This window comes from Sinocyclocheilus grahami, unplaced genomic scaffold (assembly GCF_001515645.1).
Source record: "Sinocyclocheilus grahami isolate Dianchi unplaced genomic scaffold, SAMN03320097.WGS_v1.1 scaffold548.1, whole genome shotgun sequence".
NCBI lineage: Eukaryota > Metazoa > Chordata > Actinopteri > Cypriniformes > Cyprinidae > Sinocyclocheilus > Sinocyclocheilus grahami.
Window position 1 is genome coordinate 281,704 of NW_015505727.1, and position 22,426 is coordinate 304,129.

At 34.8% G+C, this 22,426-nt stretch overlaps 1 protein-coding gene across 6 annotated transcripts in view; it reads left to right on the forward strand.

Annotated features, from left to right (window-relative positions):
• The window catches only part of LOC107555885 (potassium voltage-gated channel subfamily C member 2-like), a 103,025-nt gene that overhangs the window by 11,875 nt on the left and 68,724 nt on the right, over positions 1-22,426 (forward strand). For all 6 annotated transcript variants that reach the window (XM_016238809.1, XM_016238810.1, XM_016238811.1 and 3 more), the window contains exon 2: positions 19,251-20,181. In XM_016238809.1, coding sequence (XP_016094295.1) covers positions 19,251-20,181 — 931 coding nt within the window. The remainder of the gene's footprint in view (positions 1-19,250; positions 20,182-22,426) is intronic.

The following is a 22,426-nucleotide window of genomic DNA, read 5'->3' on the forward strand; positions in this document are numbered from 1 at the left end:
TCACTGTAAAATAAAACCATTGAGTATTTAAGAAAAATAATATAATAACTTTAGAATAATTAATTTTAATCCATAGGGTGATTTGGGTTTTATTTCAGTTATTCATGTAGCCCCAGTTTTTAATGTGTTGCTATGTGGTTTCTAAGGTGTTCTGGGTGGTTTTCTATTGGTCCGAATCAAAATAATTCACTATTAACACAAAAAGCTGTGAGATTTCAGGATTCTTTGTCTTTCCTCCCTTTTTCTGTTCTGTGTCTTTCTATTTTCCTTTCCTTCCTTTTCTCTTCTTCTCTCTCATATTTTTGGGTGATGTTTTGGACGGCGTGTCCTTTCTCTCTGCAGTCTTCTAGATCATAATGTTTCCTCCTCTCCTTCTGAAACTCCAAACTGGGACAAACCCAATCCAGTCAGCGAGATCCGGACGTCTCATCCGAGTGACCCGCGTGTCCTTTTCCATCAGATACTGAATCAACGCAGCTTTGCCTCCGAACGGCTCGTCTTTCTCCCAGAAAGCTGCGAAACTGCAGCGAACAGAGTAAGATTTCACAGTTCCTCCTCAACCTTCAGCTTCAAGAGCGTCTCCAAAAAAACACTGGGTGGATCTTTGTCATTATAGGGTGGCTGTGTACACACACTGCAACACACATTTCAGTTCAAACAACTTGTAAAAGTGCATGTCACATCCGATGACCCCTTTAACAGTACTGTAGCTTTGCAGGTAGGATTCTTGAACCTACAGTTCTTCAGTGAAGTGACTTTTTATAGGAAAATTACAGCACAGACATAATTATTTTTTATTTGAGATGTATATGATAATCTCAACTTTTCAGACAACCGTTATGAAAGTTATTCAAAAGGTGATGCAGATCGGATTTTTTTTTTTTTATTTAATTTTATTGCTAGATAAAGACCTGACACATAATGGAAACTCATATGCTGTCAACTTTTTTCCCCCGCTCGATCAAGAGATGTTTTTCTAATGTCTACATTTCCATCCGTTCAGGCGAGATCCAGTCTTGTTTTATTCCAGCGTCTTTCATCTTTAAACGCATCCTCTTCTCCTGTTGTAACTGTCAACTGTTCTGACGCACGCATGTAACTTTGCTTTAGTTTATTCTTCAAAAACAGAGTAAAAATAGAGCGCTACGTCGTGCCCGTCACGCTCGGCCTCATGGGAGGTTATAGGGAGGTCTTTCTCGTACTTCTGCAACAATAACGGCTACCAGAAAGACTTTGAGCAGGAAAGAGCGTGCACTTTCCTCAAACTCGCTTCAGGTGTACAAATAGCTAAAATGAGATGCTGTCTTCATCAATCCACACACACATACACACACACTCTCTGATACAGCTCAAGGGCAGCGTGTGCTAGAGATATGAAACACGCACTCTGGTTATCAGCTCAGTGTCTCCGCATTTCGTGTGTCTCTCTTTATTTGTTCGTATTTTGTCTTCTCTTGTTAAACCATTGAGTATTTAAGAAAAATAATATAATAACTTTAGAATAATTAATTTTAATCCATAGGGTGATTTGGGTTTTATTTCAGTTATTCATGTAGCCCCAGTTTTTAATGTGTTGCTATGTGGTTTCTAAGGTGTTCTGGGTGGTTTTCTATTGGTCCGAATCAAAATAATTCACTATTAACACAAAAAGCTGTGAGATTTCAGGATTCTTTGTCTTTCCTCCCTTTTTCTGTTCTGTGTCTTTCTATTTTCCTTTCCTTCCTTTTCTCTTCTTCTCTCTCATATTTTTGGGTGATGTTTTGGACGGCGTGTCCTTTCTCTCTGCAGTCTTCTAGATCATAATGTTTCCTCCTCTCCTTCTGAAACTCCAAACTGGGACAAACCCAATCCAGTCAGCGAGATCCGGACGTCTCATCCGAGTGACCCGCGTGTCCTTTTCCATCAGATACTGAATCAACGCAGCTTTGCCTCCGAACGGCTCGTCTTTCTCCCAGAAAGCTGCGAAACTGCAGCGAACAGAGTAAGATTTCACAGTTCCTCCTCAACCTTCAGCTTCAAGAGCGTCTCCAGTGTCGTCCCGCTTTATTTGCTGTCTCTCGGCGAGCGTCATTTGGAAATATCAGCTTGTGCAGGGCGAGGTTAAACGCTTTGACGCTGTATCTGTCATACGGTGTGGTTTACATGTCGACTGAGTCATAACGCTGACATTTAAGGCCCTTCACTCTCCGGCGGTGTGTAAATACACTCCATTAAATGAAGGCCTCTTCACCGCCAGCCGTAATTATCCTGTTGAGACGAGTCGAGTTGAGACGGGCCACAGGAACCGTCTCCTCATCTGAATGGCTCTCAAAAGCCTGTTAGGAGCCCGTGTCTGTCTGTAGTGCGTCTGTTAGTCAAGCTGTCTGTCTGACGCTCTTGCTGTCTTCATTCACAACTGCAGAATGAATGAAGACTGAAGTCAGATGCCAGTGAACTAGAGCAAACTGAGCGCCTGCTGTTGGCGACATAAAAATGGCTTTTGCATCCCAATGTACTTGCATAAACGGACTTATTTCTGAGTAGAACAGTAGATTTGGTGAGAAATATTGTCAGAAATCTATTGGTTTTTGTAGTAATCAAATATGAATAATGAAATTAAATTGATAATGACTTGGATAATGAAAAATGTTTGTATGATAGTGAAAATAAGTGATTGGCAACTTCAGCTGTAAATAATAATATTATTAATAACAATATTATTACAGTAGTAGTAGTAATAATTATATAAATTATTATTGTTGTTTTCTGCATTGATTATTACTACTAAAAATATTAAACAAAATAAATATATAATTATTACTGTTATAATATTTCACTAATATAGAATATTTAAGAAAAAAATATTTTATTATTATATAAAAACATTTTTCTTTACAAGAAAATAATATTTTCTTGTTAAATTGATTGTACCTTTAAATATGTAAATTACCTCTGTTGTGATTGGCTGAACTCACAAATAGCAGGCCATCATGAATATGTAAATTTGGTCGTATGTAAATGAGCTCATAACTAAGATGATATATAAAATAAGACGGTTCAGTAAATAAGTGAGGAAGCTTTGTGAATGTTATTACATTATAGCTGTATTACCAAAGGAAAGAAAAAAATCTGTTTTTCATCATGCAATCATGAAATTGTTTATTTTGAGACTTTTACAGTCAGCGATATTATTATCATGATTTAACATGAAGCGTTGACATTTTCACGCAGCTGCTGTTGAGTAATAATTCCAGTCATTTGTGAGGAAATGAAGGTATAGCGTGCGCTTCAGTAATGATGAGGCGTGGAGTCGTGATTTTCTTCTGTGTGTCGCTGTGGCAGTGTTGACCTGCTCTTTTTCCATCTGTATGACCGCTCACAGACACTACAGCTCCCATAGATGGGCTTTGTGTACTGATACTGTACCTCAAATAATACATCAGAGATCTGGGTCAGTGCCGTGTTTGTGTCTGGAAGTGCATCATTCACATTCGAGCTCTGAGTCGCCTATATAGACAGCATGAGTACAATCCAGACTCCAAGTTCAGCAGCAATGTTATGGTTTTTCTTATGTTTATGTGCCTTGTTTTTGGCCAGATTTTAAGGCAGCATTGTAAAGATCCTTCACTGAGAAGGAAGTCCCATAATGCATTGCAAAGAGGTCTTGGAAAGATGCACCAGCATGAATATTAATGTGCTTAAATACAAATAGAAAACACTTCAATATAAATACTTAAATAGAAAGTAGTTATATAACTGAATGTCATTTTAAGAGAAAGGCTGTTTTGCTTGTGCGCGCGTGTTTATATCAGTAGTTAGGTCTTTTTTTTCTTCCTATTTTTGTTTTATTTGGTTATATACTTATGTCATTTAGTTGTTTTATTTAGTTAGGCTAGTTGATTTATTGATTTTGTATATTTAGTTATTTATCTATTGGTGTAATTTTAGTAAATTTGTTTACTAATTGTTTTTTAGTTGTTTAGTTATTTACTTGATTTAAGTTTAATTTACTTATATAGCACCATGTGACCAATGTGCTTTACAGCATCAGATAAAATAAATACAAGCAAAACAATTAAAATAATATCGCAGATTAAATCAGAGACAAATTATAAACAGGATATCAAAAGAAAATCAGAACAACAACCGAAGTCGAATTTAAAAATGAATCATCAAGGGACATTAAAAGCAATGGAAAAATGAGTTTTAAGCAAAGATTTAAAAAATCTGTATTGTAGGAGCAGATCTAATATGAACTGGTAACCTGTTCCAGAGTTTAGGACCCGCGACGGCAAAGGCACGTTCACCTCTTTGTTTAAGTCTGGCTCTGGGAACATTGAGCAATCTATGACTACCGGATCGAAGAGCTCGAGAAGAGTTATGTGGAGATAGAAGCTCAGAGAGATATGACGGGGCTAGGTTGTTTAGGGACTTAAAAACAAAAACTAGGGTTTTGAACTCCACTCTAAATTTAGTTGATTTATTTTTTTTGTTGTAGTCAGTTGTTTTTTATTTACTTTAGCTGTTTATTTATTAGTTGTAATTTTAGATATTTTGTTAATTTTAGTTAGTCATTTATTTTATTTATTTTGTTATTAGTTAGGTTGTCTTTTAGTTATTTAGTTTTTATTATTTATATAAGCAGTTTATTTATGTAGTTCATCAGCTGTTATATAGTTATTATTTATTTAGTAATTAGTTGTTTCTTTATTTAGGTGTTGTTTATTTAGTTTTTTTTATGTAGTTATGTATTTTTTTTTTTTATACATATTTTTACTTGTATATCGGGGTCAGTTGGGTCGAGTCTCCTGTGTGCTTCACACTACTTGTATTTGTGTCACATGAGATGCTGTCGTTTCATATCAGACACTATGAAGGTCCATTTCAGGCACTCGCCGGGTTTATTACAGAGCTTCAGTATCACTTTATCGATGTTTACTTACTCAATGTAATCCTGTAAGATCAATTTACATTTCTGTTTACTAGCAGAGCTTTGATACTGAAGCCTTGCTTCTGTTGTCCTCATTTGTAAGTTGCTTTGGTTAAAAGCGTCTGCTAAATGTAATGTTTAATGTTTATATATATATATTATTAGGGCTGTCAAAATTACCGCGTTAACGCAACTTCACTTTAACGGCACTAATTTTATGAATGCGCGATTAATGCAGCGCACATTTTCTGTTTGACCCGTGGCCTAGCCCGTAGTTGGAGAAATGGAGATGCACAGTGTTGCAAACTTAGTGACTTTGCAGACCCCATTAGCGACTTTTTTTTTTTTCTCCAAAAAGCACCTAGTGACAAATCTTTAGGGTTTGCCCAAACCTATTTAGTGTCTGAGACTCACCAGTACTGCCGCGCGAGTGTGAGGTCTTGCTTTCCCAGCAAGACACCTCTTTCTCTCTCTGTGCGTCTGCATTGTTCAGTGAGCGGCTGAGAGGAGCAATGCGCTTTGTTAAAAAATATATTATGTTGCTTCTCTAATTTTACATGCAAGTATAGCCGAAATCAGAGCACAGCTATTGTCTTTGTCTTATGTGTAGCCTATTTGATTTGATCAGAACACGGCTCGGTTATCAGGATTTTTGTGTAGATGAACGTCTTGGAAGGAAAAGCTGGTTATAAAGTCTTAATTCAATAATGTTATTATTTTAGTTTATTTAGTGAAAAACAGTGTGGGGAAAAAGACATGACTTAATTATACTTAACTGGCTTTTTTCTATATTTTACTTACATGAAATAATGTGAATTTATTTTGGGCTATTTGGTCTGGAAAAACTTCAGAGCAAATGTATAAATATTGAGATGTTAAATAGCATGTAAAAGCTGACATTCGTGCTGCTGTTTCTCCTAGTGCTGCTTCTGTATGTTTACTCTTTGAATTACAGATTCAAAGATGATTTTGTTAGGATGAAATGAATGATTATTTCTTTTTCTCCCAGATAAGTTTGCTTTAAGTGACAGAATGAGATCACATTGATTTATCATTTCTCTCTCTCTCTCTCTCTCTCTCTCTCTCTCTCTCTCTCTCTCTCTCTCTCTCTCTGTCTGTCTCTGTCTGTCTGTGTGTTTGCTGGCAGTTTGCCTGCTGCCTTCTTCATGATCCTCCACACACACACACACACACACACACACACACACACAGACTGTAACTGTAAGTGGCGTGATCAGGTTTTGTCTCAGGCTACATTTACACGACAACAATGTAGTCAAAAAACGGAAAAGTTTTTCCCTTGCGTTTTTAAAAAGTTTCACGTATACACGACAACATTTTCAAAACGATTTGCGGTTACACATATCCGCGAAAACAGCCAAAAACGCTGTATTACGTATGCCAGGCCAGTAGTTGGCGCTGTCACTAAGTGGCGTGATCAGGTTTTGTCTCAGGCTACATTTACACGACAACAATGTAGTCAAAAAACGGAAAAGTTTTTCCCTTGCGTTTTTAAAAAGTTTCACGTATACACGACAACATTTTCAAAACAATTTGCGGTTACACATATCCGCGAAAACAGCCAAAAACGCTGTATTACGTATGCCAGGCCAGTAGTTGGCACTGTCACCTTGTTAGTAAACAGTACCTGTAGGGAAGTGACGATTATATGTTGTAGGCCTGTATGATGCATCTCCGCTGTTGGTTGTAATATTGGTGAAGTAAATCCACACTTTGCTGAAGAAACGTTAAAAAACTCTGGAGCATCAACAACAGTACCATGTACTCTGCCATTGTTGTGTATGTTTGTTTGTTCGTGCTTGCCTTTAAAATCGACATGTACTGCGCATGTCTACATACCTAACACTTACTACACACGTGCATGTTTTCCCGTTTTCAAAGATTCCCGTATTGGGTGATAACAGGGGCGTTTTTAAAAACTTGCAGTTTGAAACCCGTTTTAAGGGAGCAGAAGTCATCATGAGGTGAATAAATGATGACAGAAATGTATTTTGGGCTAATCTTTAAGGAACGCTCTCTGAAGGCGGATAGTCTTACGCTGCTCGCTGCTGACCTTGAGTGGGTTTGCAGCAGCAGCAGCAGCTTCGGTTGGGTTGGATTCCTCAGGGATTGAGTGCGTGTGCGGTTTGATTACGGCCGGGCCGAGGGCATCAGTGATTCAGAACTTCAGTGAGAGAAGCCCTGGAGAATCGCTCTGTCTGTCTGACTGCTGTTCTTCTCCTCATTCTGTCAGACCGGCCCGTGTTTCTGTCTGCCGCCTTGTTTTTCTGACAGGTCTGATCGCATTTACAGCAATAGGACGCTTGTATTGTGTAGAGCTGCTTTGAGTTTACTTCATTCAAAAACATTTGGTGTAGAAAAAGTTCTCACTCAAAAATTGCTAGCAAATTTCACAAATAATGACGAAGACATTGAATTAAACGTAATTTTGATGTTAAGAAAACCCTGATGTAGTATATTATAGTACGTTTTGTTTTGTTTACTACTTTGAAAGCTTTTTTTTTCAGTGCAACTAATGAACTTTGACTCATTTTTGGCCGAGATACAACTATTTGAAATTCTGGAATATGAGGGTGCAAAAAAAAATGTAAATATTGAGAAAATGGCCTTTAAAGTTGTCCAAATGAAGTTCTAAGCAATGCATATTACTAATCAAAAATTAAGTTTTCAAAATATCTTCATGGAACATGATCTTTACTTAATATCCTAATGATTTTTGGCATAAAATAAAAAATCAATAATTTTGACCCATACAATGTATTTTTGGCTATTGCTACAAATATACCCCAGCGACTTAAGACTGCTTTTGTGCTCCAGTGTCACATATTATCATAAAATAAATATAATTAATATCATATAATAAATATATAAACATATATTAAATTATATTTAGCAACTTTAATGTGAAGCTGTTTTACAACATCTGAAATTATCTTAAATATTTACATTTTGATATTTTTATTTTAAATGTTTAAAAAAGTAATTTAAACTCTATAATACATCAATTGTATGCATGCATGTATGTTTGCATGCACATACATACATACATACATACATACATACATACATACATACACACACAGTAGTCAACATTTGAAGTGGATCAAAAAAGTTCAATAATATTTGTCCTAAGACAAGAACGCATTTAGGTTTTAGGACAACTTTGATGAAAGGTTTTGATCCATTTCAAATGTTGACTACTATATATATATATATATATATATATTAAATATATAAACATATATTAAATTATATTTAGCAACTTTAATGTGAAGCTGTTTTACAACATCTGAAATTATCTTAAATATTTACATTTTGATATTTTTATTTTAAATGTTTAAAGTAATTTAAACTCTATAATACATCAATTGTATGCATGCATGTATGTTTGCATGCACATACATACATACATACATACATACATACACACAGTAGTCAACATTTGAAGTGGATCAAAAAAGTTCATCAAAGTTGTCTTAAGACAAGAACGCATTTAGGTTTTAGGACAACTTTGATGAACTTTTTTGATCCATTTCAAATGTTGACTACTATATATATATATATAGTAGTCAACATTTGAAGTGGATCAAAAAAGTTCATCAAAGTTGTCTTAAGACAAGAACGCATTTAGGTTTTAGGACAACTTTGATGAAAGGTTTTGATCCATTTCAAATGTTGACTACTATATATATATATATATATATATATATTAAATAATATACACACACATGTGTGTGTGTGTGTGTGTGTGTGTGTATATATATACAGTGGGTGGTGTGTGGCTTTGCTAATCAAGTCCAATCAGTATAATCACACACAGCTGGACTCAAATGAAGGTGTGGAACCATCTCAAGGATGATCAGAAGAAATGGACAGCACCTGAGTTAAATATATGAGTGTCACAGCAAAGGGTCTGAATACTTAGGACCATGTGATATTTCAGTTTTTCTTTTTTAATAAATCTGCAAAAATGTCAACAATTCTGTGCATTTCTGTCAATATGGGGTGCTGTGTGTACATTAATGAGGAAAAAAAATGAACTTAAATGATTTTAGCAAATGGCTGCAATATAACAAAGAGTGAAAAATTTAAGGGGGTCTGAATACTTTCCGTACCCACTGTATATATATATATCACACACACACACACACACATATGTGTGTGTGTATATTATTTAATTAAAAATGTACGTAAATATATAAAATTATATTTGCAACATTAATACTGTTGTTTGCTTTAAAAAAATTTACAGTATAAAGTGTTATATAAATAAATGTGAAATGTGAATAGAGCATAGAGAAATAAAATTCTGCCATATACTCTCCAAATGTATAATTTCTTTCTTTCAGATAACAAAAGATATTTTGAAAGAAACCAAACAACATTGGACCTTGTTGACCTCCACAGTATTGACTAAAAACAGACACTTAAAATATCTTTTTTTATGTTCCTCAGAATGTAATTTTTTTTTGTTTTGTGAGAATGTAGTATTACGGGAAGCAGAATCTCTATTATGTCTCCTATTGGTTTGCACTGTGACCCAACAATTTATATTTACCCTATAATGTTTCTTCAGCACGTTTTCCCCTTCACACTCAGCTGCGCTCTCTCTCTCTCACACACACACACACACACACACACACACATGAGCGTACAGTAGAAAGCACTGGGCCCGTGACGTCAGCGACACAACCTTTACGAGGAGGAGTGATAAACAGATGGCTGATGCCACCGCGGGACACACGGATCATATCAGACGACACAGGGGATGGGTTTGTATTCACTGTCAAAAGAAGGGATTTAATGGAAAGCGTGAAATAATAGATAACGTGACATTCAGTTGGGTTGCTTTTCTGGCTGTGCGCAAATATATAAACGGTATAATCTGATTCATGAGCAATTGACTCTTATGAGTCGATCCTTTTAATGAATCAATCAAACACTCAAGACAAGTTGGTGAATTTAATCAATGCTTTTGATTGATTCATTAACTGAATTATCATGTAACTTGCTTATTGACTGATTGTCGCAACATGTAAAGATGAAAAGTGGTTTATTGTTTATTTTAAACAAATGCGGATGGTGGCTTGTTTGTAGTCATTTAAAAAGCTTGAAGTTTTAAGTACTTTTAAAGTATTTTTAAAAAGCAAGAAGTTTGAAAGTTAAATATTTTTAAATTGAAGTAGTTTTGCAAGCGTTGCGAGTATTTTTAAGATTAAAATAGTTTAAAAAGCTTGAAATTGTAATGTTTTAAGTATTTAAAAATGAGTTTTAAAAGCTTTGTTTAAAATTTTTTTTTTTATCTTAATTTTTGTAATCCTAAAATTAAAGTAGTTTTAAGAGCTTTAAATTGGAAGGTTTTAAGTATTTTTAAGATTGAAGTAGTTTAAAAAGCTTGACGTTTGAAGGTGTTTAAGTATTTTTTTAGATTGTCAATTTGAAAAGTTTCAAGTTAAAACAATTAAGCATTTTAAAATTTGTTTAAAAAGCTTTGTTTTTGAAGGTTGTACATTTTTTAAAAGATTAGTTTAAGAAGCTTGAAGTTTTAAGCTTAAGTATTTTAAAGATTTAAGTAGATTTAACAGCAAGTTTGAAGGTTTTAAGTGTTTTTAAGATTAAAATAGTTTTAGGGTTGAAGGTTTTAAAGGGTTAGTTCACCCAAAAATGAAAATTAGACACATTAGACTTACCCTCGAAGCATCCTAGGTGTATATGACCTATATTCCAAGCTCTATCATTGCAGTCTGTGAGTGTTGCAGTTGAACAGTCCACAAGGAACTGCTTCAGTGTATGACAGTCAGCGGAAGTGAGAGAAAAGTGTTTATTACATTTGAAATATGGATGTTTTTCTTGAAAAATCACATGGATTCGCTACAGGAGGCCTTTATTTGTGGGTAGTTTACCAGTCTCAGCATAGTGCATACTGTATGTATTTGTTTGCGTGTGAAACCCAAGTGCCTCTGTTTGCAGTTTCTCTCTCTCCTTTCTGTCGTCGGCTCAGTCACACAATCATGATCTCAGCCTGACGGTGATGAACTCTGTGTGTGTGTGTGTGTGTGTGTGTGTGAAACGCAGTCAAGAGACCTGGAATCTCCCCCGGTGTCCGAGTTTGCTCAGCTGAGTTCGAGCTTAATAAGGCTCGAAGGAAGTCCTTCAGTTTCAGAATAATAGGTTACCCCAAAAATAAATTACTCTGAGACTTTTCCTTAATAAAGTTTTAACGCATCACCATTTGTAATGGTTTCTCTTTATTAGTACACAGTAACTCATAAGTAATCAAATGAAAGTAACAGCGAGTAAGTCTTCACCATCGGAGTGCGGCCCCGTCTGAAGCTCTCCTTGGCATTTTATAGCCTTGCACACAATTTGCGTTAACATCATCAAAGCCATCCCTGCATTCTTTCCTTATTTGGTCATTTCTTTGCATACATAGTACACCGACAGGATACATAACCTTTATCACACTTAGCACAGAGTATCAAAATATATTAATCTCTATTTAAACCCACAAAAATATCTATCACACCTTTAAAAGCATAGTCCAAGTATACATTGTCTCAATCACACAAGTCACACTCATATACCAATATAATAAAATGAGTACTGTTAGTTAGAGATTCCATCTCACAATTCTATTGTAAGATGCAGCCCCTTTATTTTCATCATCTCAGAGAACAAAACATAGCAACCTAAACCACCAGCCTTCAACATTTATAAATTTGGGGAACAAAATGTGTGATCAAACATGCATCTGAAACCTCTATAATTTTAGAGCTGGTGCTTTAAGTCACTGGTTAATGCTTGCAACTCAAGATTAAACTTATTATATTCAACCATTTCTCTTAACAGTTTCATTATTTTCTTATTCGAAGTTTCCTGTTTTCTCATCAACTTTATTATAGTTCTCAATGATGAGATCACCAAAATCAGTATTTATTTTACTTGATTCTTGATCGCTATTCCCTAAAGAAATTATATCCCGATTTTGTGTATAATTGTTTCCAGTAGGGATTTGATCAGGAAATTGCATATTCCTAGGCCTACATTTACTTACAATTCTGCCTTAGAAGGCCACCAGTGCAGCTCGCTCGTTTTTGGATCAGATCCACAGACACAGGTTTTGTGTGTGTGTGTGTGTGTGTGTGTGTGTGTGTGTTGACCTACATAAGCAGTTGCGTGCCGGGAGGTGAGCGAGTGTGAGCGTGGATTAGAGCTGCACGATTAATCGTTAAAAGATCGCGATCTCTATTCAGACAACCACACAATCTCATTTCTAAATGACACCGATTCTCCCGTGTCTATTAAATATTTGACAAAGTCTTACCGGATCATTCAAATCTGCGTTCGTACTGCCGCTGACACAGAGAGCAGTTACCTTGTTTGGTTAAGAAACAGCTTCACAAACAGTCTTTTCGACTACACAGTATTATTTCTGTCGTACAGTCATTCATATTATCCCAGAAATACTGGGATGAAAGTTTATAATTCAGATACAAACGTTGATGTCTATGGTAGCGCGACCAAAATAGAGCAAATCTGTGTTTGAAAAGCAGTTGCGTGCCGGGAGGTGAGCGAGTGTGAGCGTGGATTAGAGCTGCACGATTAATCGTTAAAAGATCGCGATCTCTATTCAGACAACCACACAATCTCATTTCTAAATGACACCGATTCTCCCGTGTCTATTAAATATTTGACAAAGTCTTACCGGATCATTCAAATCTGCGTTCGTACTGCCGCTGACACAGAGAGCAGTTACCTTGTTTGGTTAAGAAACAGCTTCACAAACAGTCTTTTCGACTACACAGTATTATTTCTGTCGTACAGTCATTCATATTATCCCAGAAATACTGGGATGAAAGTTTATAATTCAGATACAAACGTTGATGTCTATGGTAGCGCGACCAAAATAGAGCAAATCTGCGTTTGAAAGTAACTGCCACATAACGCTTGTGTCGACTGCATTGTTTCGCCACTAGGTGTACTGTAAGATTTTGAATGTTTTCTTTTAAAGAAGTGAAGTCTCTTCTGCTCACCAAGCCTGCTTTTATTTGATCGAAAGTACAGCAAAAAACTGTATTATTTTGAAATACTTTTACTATTTAAAATAACTTTCTATTTGAATATATTTTAAAGGGGTCATATGATGCTTTTTTAAAGATCATTATTTTGTGTATTTGGTGTAACAGAATATGTTGACATGCTTTAATGTTCAAAAAACACATTATTTTTCAAATACTGTACATTATTGTAGATCCTCTATGCCCCGCCTCTCTCAAACGCTTCGTTTTCTACAAAGTCCCTCCTTCCGACAAGCGCAGTCTGCTCTGATTGGCCAGCTGACCCAGTGCATTGTGATTGGCCGAACACCACAAGCACTCAGCTTGTAACACTCCAAAGAGAAAGAACAACTTGAAATCACATCATATGATTACATTTAAAATGTAATTCATTCCTGTGATTTCAAAGCAACATTTATCTGAAATAGAAATATTTTGTAAGATTATAAATGTCTTTATCATCACTATTGATCAATTTAAAGGATCCTTGCTAAATAAAAATATTAATTTACATAACCCCCCCACAAAAATACTGACTCCAAGCTTTTGAATGGTAGAGTGTATAATGTGACAAAAGCTTTTTATTTCAGATGAATGCTGATCTTTCTATTCATCAAAGAATCCTGAAAAAATGTACTCAAGTGTTTTAAATATTGATAATAATAATAATAAAATGTTTCTTGAACAGCAAGTCAGCATATTAGAATGATTTCTGAAGGATTATGTGACTCTGAAGACTGGAGTAATGCTGAAAATTCATCTTTGATTACAGGAATAAATTACATTTTAAAATATATTCAAATAGAAAGCAGTTATTTTAAATAGTACAATTATTTCACAATATTAATGCTTTTGCTGTATTTTGTATCAAATAAATGCAGGCTTGGTGAGCAGAAGAGAATTCTTTACAAAACGTTCAAAATCTTACTGTTCAAAATCTTTTGGCTGGTAGTGGATATTAAAATGTTTTATAATTCATTCAAATTAATTAAACACTTTTAAATAGACTGCAGCAATAATATTTTGCCACGCATTATTTTGTTTAGTTCAGAATCGTGGGAGAATCGTGATCTCTATTTGAGACCCCAAAAAATCGTGATTCTCAATTTATGGATGTGGATGGTGTGAAATGATCCTGCGCCGCTGCTGTAGGGGATGAGGACTCACCTGTAGATGTGATTCACACACACACGCGTGTCTAGAGAAGCCAAGCCATTAGCGCTTCTGATACGCTTCCACCCTTCATGTGACATTCATGGTTTTCCCGCCACAGGGCCGTCTCACAATCCCTCATAAGAGCGTGAACTACTCGCAGTGCATTAGTCAGATAATAACAAACTAGCTGTCAGCAAGTGTGTGTGTGTGTGTGACTGTCAGTGATAATATTTGAGTGACGGTGAATCACAGCGCTGAAGCATTGCAAATAAAGCACTGACAACACTTGATTCTGATCTGAAATCACTACATGACACACTTCATCTGTATTCAGAGCTGTTTATGTTCAGAGTCCGGTACGGAGTTCATAGTCTTCTGTAGTATGTTTGTTTTAAACAGTATTATTGTTGTCAGATGAACTCTTTATGTAAATTTCAGTATGCACATTTTCTGAATGGATGGATTAAACACTAAATTTGCAGATTATTTATCTATTTATTTATTTAGTAAGTGGGCACTATTCATGTAAGACCAAGTTTATTTCATAGTATATCATGATTTCCATTTTTAAATTACAGTACAGTTTTTAAACTACTAAAAAATCTGCATATTATGCACATTATAAACTGCAGAAATAATAGGAATAGTGTGCTTATAGTGCATTCTAGGCTTGGTAATAATAGAATTATATTGTATACAGTTTCCAAAATTAATAAGTGAATTGAAAGCACATGACAAATAACCACCAAATAAATAAAGCAAACATTTAGCATTATTTATTTGCATTGATTATTTTTATTGTCCATTTCATTATCTGTCTGTCTATCTATCTATCTGATTAAATGCATTACAAACTTTAATCTGAACAAACATTAATGTTTTTTCAGTCATATATATATATATATATATGTATTATTTATTTGTTTATTTATTTAGTTTTTTGTTTGTTTAGCTGTCTGATTTAGTTTTCTGATATATTTTCATTTTGAGGGGTTTAATGCCAAGAATGTCCCATAGTTATAGAGTTATAGCAATAAAATACATGAAAAAAGTGTTGGCCATGAGCAACTGTTGTTATATTGTGATATAAAATATCTACCATGTTGCAGTTCCAGCTGAGCAGTAGCTGTGCTTTCTTTACTTGCCGAGTGTTAATTCTGGCCCTTGATTCTTCTTCAGAAGATGTGTGTGTGTGTGTGTGTGTGATCACACTCACAGGACTCTGACACACCAGGGTCTTGTTGCTGTGGAGCTTTTCCTGACACTGTTGCCCGGGAGACAGTGCGGTCCTGAGAGACTCATCATCACAGCTGACCGTCAGTCAGTCACACACAACTTCTGAATAAAACACAACTTTCCTTTATTAGCATCTGAAGCGGTCACAGAGGTATAGTGTCACTGTGAGACATAGAGAGAGGCACGACACACACAAGGAGTGTGTGAAGAGTGCACGTTTGATCCGTTTCCCTCAGACTTCCATCAGAAGGAGTATAAAGCCTCCTGATCAGCACAGTAAGCACCTCCAACATTAAAACTGATCACACGCGCTCTTCAGAAGAGCTCAGCTCCTTCAACTTCTGTATCCGTCTTGTGGGATGTATCCAAAATCACTATTTTATTTTCCAGGTGTTCTAATGTGTCCAATGGCGTCTTTTGTAAACGAAATAGTGTTGCTTCGAGGCAGCTGTGTTTTTGTGTAGTGAGCTGCGTTTCTGTCTGCTGTCTTCATGGGCTGTTGTTACCTTCTAAGGAAGCATCTTAACTAAAAGAAAACCTCAGATGTGACCGATTAAATCAAATGCTGCTCATGGTGTAGCAACTAAACTACTAACAAAGTCTTTTTTGAATTGAATTGAATTGGATCTGGCATCTTCAATGGAAATTTTCAAAGCGCTTGTTGCAGTGCATTCTGGGATTGTCTTGTCAGTGAAAGGACACATTTATTGAGTCGATGAAATAAACCTTGTTTTGGCCCAGGCCTGTCCAGAAATGTCTGGGTCATGTTTCAGCTAAAAATCTAATCAAATTATATATCAGGAATTGATAAATAACAGTGAAATTCAAAGCATGCATTATATGTAGTTATTATATATCATTTATTATATATTCTCTATCAGAGATTTTTGAATATGTAATTATTTAATAACATATTTAAGTATTTAAACCAATTTATATATGTATGATGTTGTAGGTTTGTTTATGTTTATATAAACATTTATATCATGTTTTAATTGTATTAATTACTATAATATAATAAATTATATCAAATCAAATTTTTATAGTAATTTGAATTATATACAACAATAAATTATTATAATTTTTAAAAAAATGTATTTATTAATTGGAAGGTTGCTTGTGACCTCTTAGCTCATAATTGTTGTTTTAAATGTTATTACAAAAACCTATTTATCGGTCACGTGCATAAGCATGTGGGCTGCTGTAGGTGAGCAGCTCGCTAGGTTTATCATCAGAGCAAATGAAGTGCATTGGCTGGGCTTCAGGCTGCTTGTTTGGTTAATGAAGTCGCAGGGCACCAAGAGAGGTTACAGCGGATCTGATCTCACACGGGAGACTTGTGAGGCCTGCGGTGCATGACAAGATCATTAGATACTGCTTACACGCGTCCCGCACGTGCTCCACACCAAACAAAGAGCCTGCTACAGTGCCTTCAGAGCGCGTTTGCATTGTCCTGATGCTTTCTGCTGGCTTTGTGCTGATTACAGCCCTCCAGACGAGTTAAGGCCTCATTAGGATGCTAAAACAAAGACGAGAGACAGGCTTCTTTGAGACGCTTTCTTGTGGGGACAGACCGTCCTGCGATCCTGTCTTTTCACATTCACCAGCGCTGGCTATTGCCTTCAGCAATGCTCTGACTGATCCGTTATTCTAGCACTTTGTAGCAGTTGCACATCACTGGTTTCATGCATAGATATATAATTATTATTTTTTAATATATAATCAATTAGATTTTTTTTTTAGACCTGCAATATAATGCATATATAAACAATCATTTTAAAATATTTAAATATGTTATATAATAATTTTTTTAAATATATCTGATTTTATTTTTGGGCTATATTTTATAATATAAAATATATAAATATTTTTGGCTGTATTTTATTATACAAAGTATTTAAAATATATTTTATATTTTGTATGTATAGCTTGTCTGATTTCAATAATTAAATTATTACAGAATTCTTTATATAAAAAAAATTAACAAACCTATAGCATTTTACATATTATAATTTTTAAGTGTTAAAATGTTATTACATTAAATATATATAAATCTCTGATTATATTTTTGGGCTATATATATATTTTAGAATATAAAATATGCAAAATATATATTTTGGCTATATTTTATCATACAAAATATGTATTCAAAAATAATAAAAAAATTGCATATATAATAATTGTTATATGAAAAATGAATAATCCATAACATAATGCATATATAAATACATTTTAATTAAATATTAATTAAATAAAAATATCTTATTTGGATGTATTTTGTAATATATGTTTTTGGCTGTATTTTCTAGCTATATTCTAGCGGTTGCAGATGACAGGTTTCATGGCTCTAGTGCAGTAACTAGTCTAATTGAGTTTAATATGAAGTGTGTTATGTCTGTGTTGATGCTGTGGACGTGAAGGTGATGTGTGGTTGTGTGGGCTGAACGCAGCTGCTGTACGGTCTGACTCACTCATTTGACGGCGTTTATTGACATGAAATATTACACACCGATGACCAGCCAAGATACTGGAAGACTGTTTAGCTTTGGTGTGCGTGGCATTGTCATGATAGCAGTGCTGGAGGGACTTATTAAAAGTGCAATGCTATTTTTGTTGCGTTGCACAGCTGAGCAGTAAATCTGAGTCAATACTGTAAATAAATATGCCTTCAGTCCCAAATTCCCCTCAGTGGCAAAATAATTTATATTCACTACAGTAATGTTTATTTTTATATGAACAGTTCTATAAATTCTATGGACCTTTTTCACATTGAAATTATAACATTGAAATGATTTGAAATCAAAGAAATATATAAAATGTATGTATAATTAGTCTGATTTCAAATAATTAACATATTACATAAATAATATAGTTGTTTATATACAAAAATGTACCAACCTATAAAAATATTCTAATTGTATTTAAACATTAATAAATACCATTTAAAAATGTTATTAAATAATAAAATATTTAAAAATCCCAGTTTTTTGGCTATATTTTAAAATGCAAAATATATGACATTTTGTATTTTCTATATATAATTTGTATGATTTCAAATAAATAAAATATTACATATAGAATTACACAAAATGAACTAAGCTTTTACATAATGCATATATAAATGTTATCATTTTAAAATATGTAAATGTTATTAAATAATTAAAAAAAAATCTGATTATATTTTTTGGCTATATTTGATTATATAAAATATATTTGTTTGATTTCAATTAATTTAAATATTAAATAGAATTGTTTATATAAATATAAACAAACCTATAGCATAGTGCAGCGGTGGCGAACTCCAGTCCTGGAGAGCCGCAGCCCTGCAGAGTACAGCTCCAACCCTAATTAAAACTCACCTGCCTGTAGCTTCCTAATAACCGTTCAGACCTTGATTAGCTTGTTCAGGTGTGTTTGATTAGGGTTGAAGCAAAACTCTGCAGGGCTGCGGCTCGCCAGGACCGACGTTCGCCACCCCTGGCATAGTGCATATATAAATATTAGAATTTTATGAAGATTTAAATATATTATTAAATATATCTGGTTATTGTTTTGCTTTTTTGTATTTTATAATCTAATATATATAAAATATTATATATTTTGTATGTAAATATGTCTTAACTGTAATATAAAAAGAAAAAAATCTACATAAAATTTGACAATATTTAAATATGCTATTAAATAATTTAATATTTCAACATCTCTGATTATATTTAATATGAAAACATACTGTCCATCCCACCTAGCTACATTTTCTGAGTACTTTAAAACACAACACAGCTTTCACAGATAAAAGTGAAACAAGGACAAATACACATTGAATAACTGAATAACAGTTGCTAAACTCTCTCTCTGTTTCTTTCTCTTCCCAGTTCATCGCGTTCGCCTCCCTGTTCTTCATCCTGGTCTCCATCACAACCTTCTGCCTGGAGACGCACGAGGCCTTCAACACGATCATCAACAAGACGGAGGCGTTCCGCAACGACTCCTTCACGGACTTCAGCCAGCAGTACGAGATCGAGACGGACCCGGCGCTCACCTACGTGGAGGGCGTCTGCGTGCTGTGGTTCACCTTCGAGTTCCTGGTGCGCGTCACCTTCAGCCCGGACAAGCTGGAGTTCGTCAAGAGCATCCTGAACATCATAGACTTCGTGGCCATTCTGCCCTTTTACCTGGAGGTGGGCTTGAGCGGACTTTCCTCCAAAGCCGCCAAAGACGTCTTGGGTTTCTTGCGCGTTGTCCGCTTCGTGCGCATCTTGAGGATCTTCAAGCTGACGCGGCACTTCGTCGGTCTGCGCGTATTGGGACACACCCTCCGGGCGAGCACTAACGAGTTCCTGCTGCTCATCATCTTCCTAGCATTGGGCGTCCTCATCTTCGCCACCATGATCTACTACGCCGAGCGGATCGGAGCCAGCCCCAACGACCCGACGGCCAGCCACCACACCATGTTCAAGAACATCCCCATCGGCTTCTGGTGGGCCGTGGTCACCATGACCACTCTGGGCTATGGAGACATGTACCCTCAGACGTGGTCGGGCATGCTGGTCGGCGCGCTTTGCGCCCTCGCCGGAGTGCTGACCATAGCCATGCCCGTGCCCGTCATCGTCAATAACTTCGGCATGTATTACTCGCTCGCCATGGCCAAACAGAAGCTCCCTAAGAAGAGGAAGAAGCACATCCCTCAGACGGCGCAGACCGGCTCGCCGTACTACTGCAAGACAGACCTGAGCATGGCCTGCAACAGCACTCCGGGAGAGCTGTGTTTGGGACAGAGCCGAGGACTGGAGTGCCACCGCTCAGGTGAGAGACGCTCACCTGCTTCACACGCTAAAAGACGGAGTGTGATGCTTTTTTGGGTGTTCAGGGACTCTGGATGCTGGGGCTATGATGAAAAGTTTAACATCTAACATCTAATTTAGGCTTTTATTGACAAATAAACACGCATATATAGAGCATTGACGCTAGGGCTGATTCTGAGATCTTCCGAATGCTTCGTGATTCTCTCTGAAGTCGATTCTGAGCTTAGATTTTAACAGCAGATGACGCTCTAAACTCTCGGTCATAAAAGCATTCGGAGCCGAGGTGAAAGCACTCCTCTTCATGATCATTTGAGTGTGCAGATACAAAATAGATTAATGTAAACGCAGCCCACTGTGAACATCCTTGTAATTCGCTTCAACCTTATTGAATTTAATGAATGATTATTTTAGGTTGAAGTGTGTGTAAAGATTTAGAAACGAGCAGAGTACGGCTGTACAGCATGCAGCGCCATCTGCTGTTCAAAACTAAGCTCAGAATCGACTCGAGAAAGAATCGCGATGCATTCGGAAAATCTCAGAATCGATGCTGAATCATTTCTCGATTCGAGATGCTTCGATTTCTTTTCCCAGCCCTGACAGACGCATGCAAGAAGCTTCTGTGTTTAACAAATTTGATTTGATTTATGTGTGTTAAATAATATATAATGGTATGAATACAATATGATGCCAATACATATTAAATGTAAATATGAAAAAGGAAAATGAAATGTCATAAACATTTAATTTAGGATTTTATTCACATATAAACACATATAGAGCACAGACGCACACAGAAGCTTCTGTTTACCGAATGTGATTCGCTCTATTTATGTGTGTTTAATTATATAATGATATGATATGGAATGCAATATAATAATAAAATAAATGTTAAATATAAATATGAAGAATAAAATAAGCTTAACTACTAAAATTACTAAAACTAAAACTGAAATAAAATAAAGCCAAAAGAAATATCATTCTTCATTAAATAATAAAATCGATTTCTTTTCCCAGCCCTGACAGACGCATGCAAGAAGCTTCTGTGTTTAACAAATTTGATTTGATTTATGTGTTAAATAATATATAATGGTATGAATACAATATGATGCCAATACATATTAAATGTAAATATGAAAAAGGAAAATGAAATGTCATAAACATTTAATTTAGGATTTTATTCACATATAAACACATATAGAGCACAGACGCACACAGAAGCTTCTGTTTACCGAATGTGATTCGCTCTATTTATGTGTGTTTAATTATATAATGATATGATATGGAATGCAATATAATAATAAAATAAATGTTAAATATAAATATGAAGAATAAAATAAGCTTAACTACTAAAATTACTAAAACTAAAACTGAAATAAAATAAAGCCAAAAGAAATATCATTCTTCATTAAATAATAAATTATAATAATAGTCATTTTAGTATTTCAACTTAAACTTATTTAATTTCATTTAGTTGGCAAGACAGTTTAAAATAAATGAATAATAATAATAATAATATTTATGTATTTATTTAAAACTGTCGTGGCAACTACTAACTGAAATAAAAGAAGTTTAAGCTGAAATACTAACATTACTATTAAAAAATTGCTATAAAAATAAAGTAAAAAAGAATTGAAATTATTATTATTATCATTTAAAAAACTGTTTTGGCAGCTAACTGAAATAAGTTTAAGTTGAAATGCTAAAATTACTAAAACTGAAAGAAGTAATTAAAGCCAAAAAAATGAAATACATATTATTATTATTATTACATTATTAAAATAAATGAATAAATTCACAAAAGCACAAAACAAGCTGACTAAAAAGGATTAAGATTAAGATAAAAACTGAAAATATAAAAATAAAACCTAATTCAAAATATCAATGAATAATATAATAGTATATAAATAATATTTAAAAAAATAAAGTTGAAATTATTGTTAAAAGGTTGTTAACAGATTTGTTGTAAATGTTGTAAACCGATTTAATTTAGGCTTTTATTCACATATAAACATGCATATTCACATAGAAGCTTCTGTGTTTACCATATGTGATTCGCTCTAGGTATGTGAGTTTATATGTGAATAAAAGCCTAAATTAAACGTTCATCATATAAAGCAATAGTTTTCTTTTCTTTTTTCTTTTACAAGACTTCAATTAAAACGCTCGGGTCATATAGAATTTTAGATAGATAGATGTTTTATGTTTTGGTTACTTGGACTTTCAATGGAGGGACTGAAACCACTCAG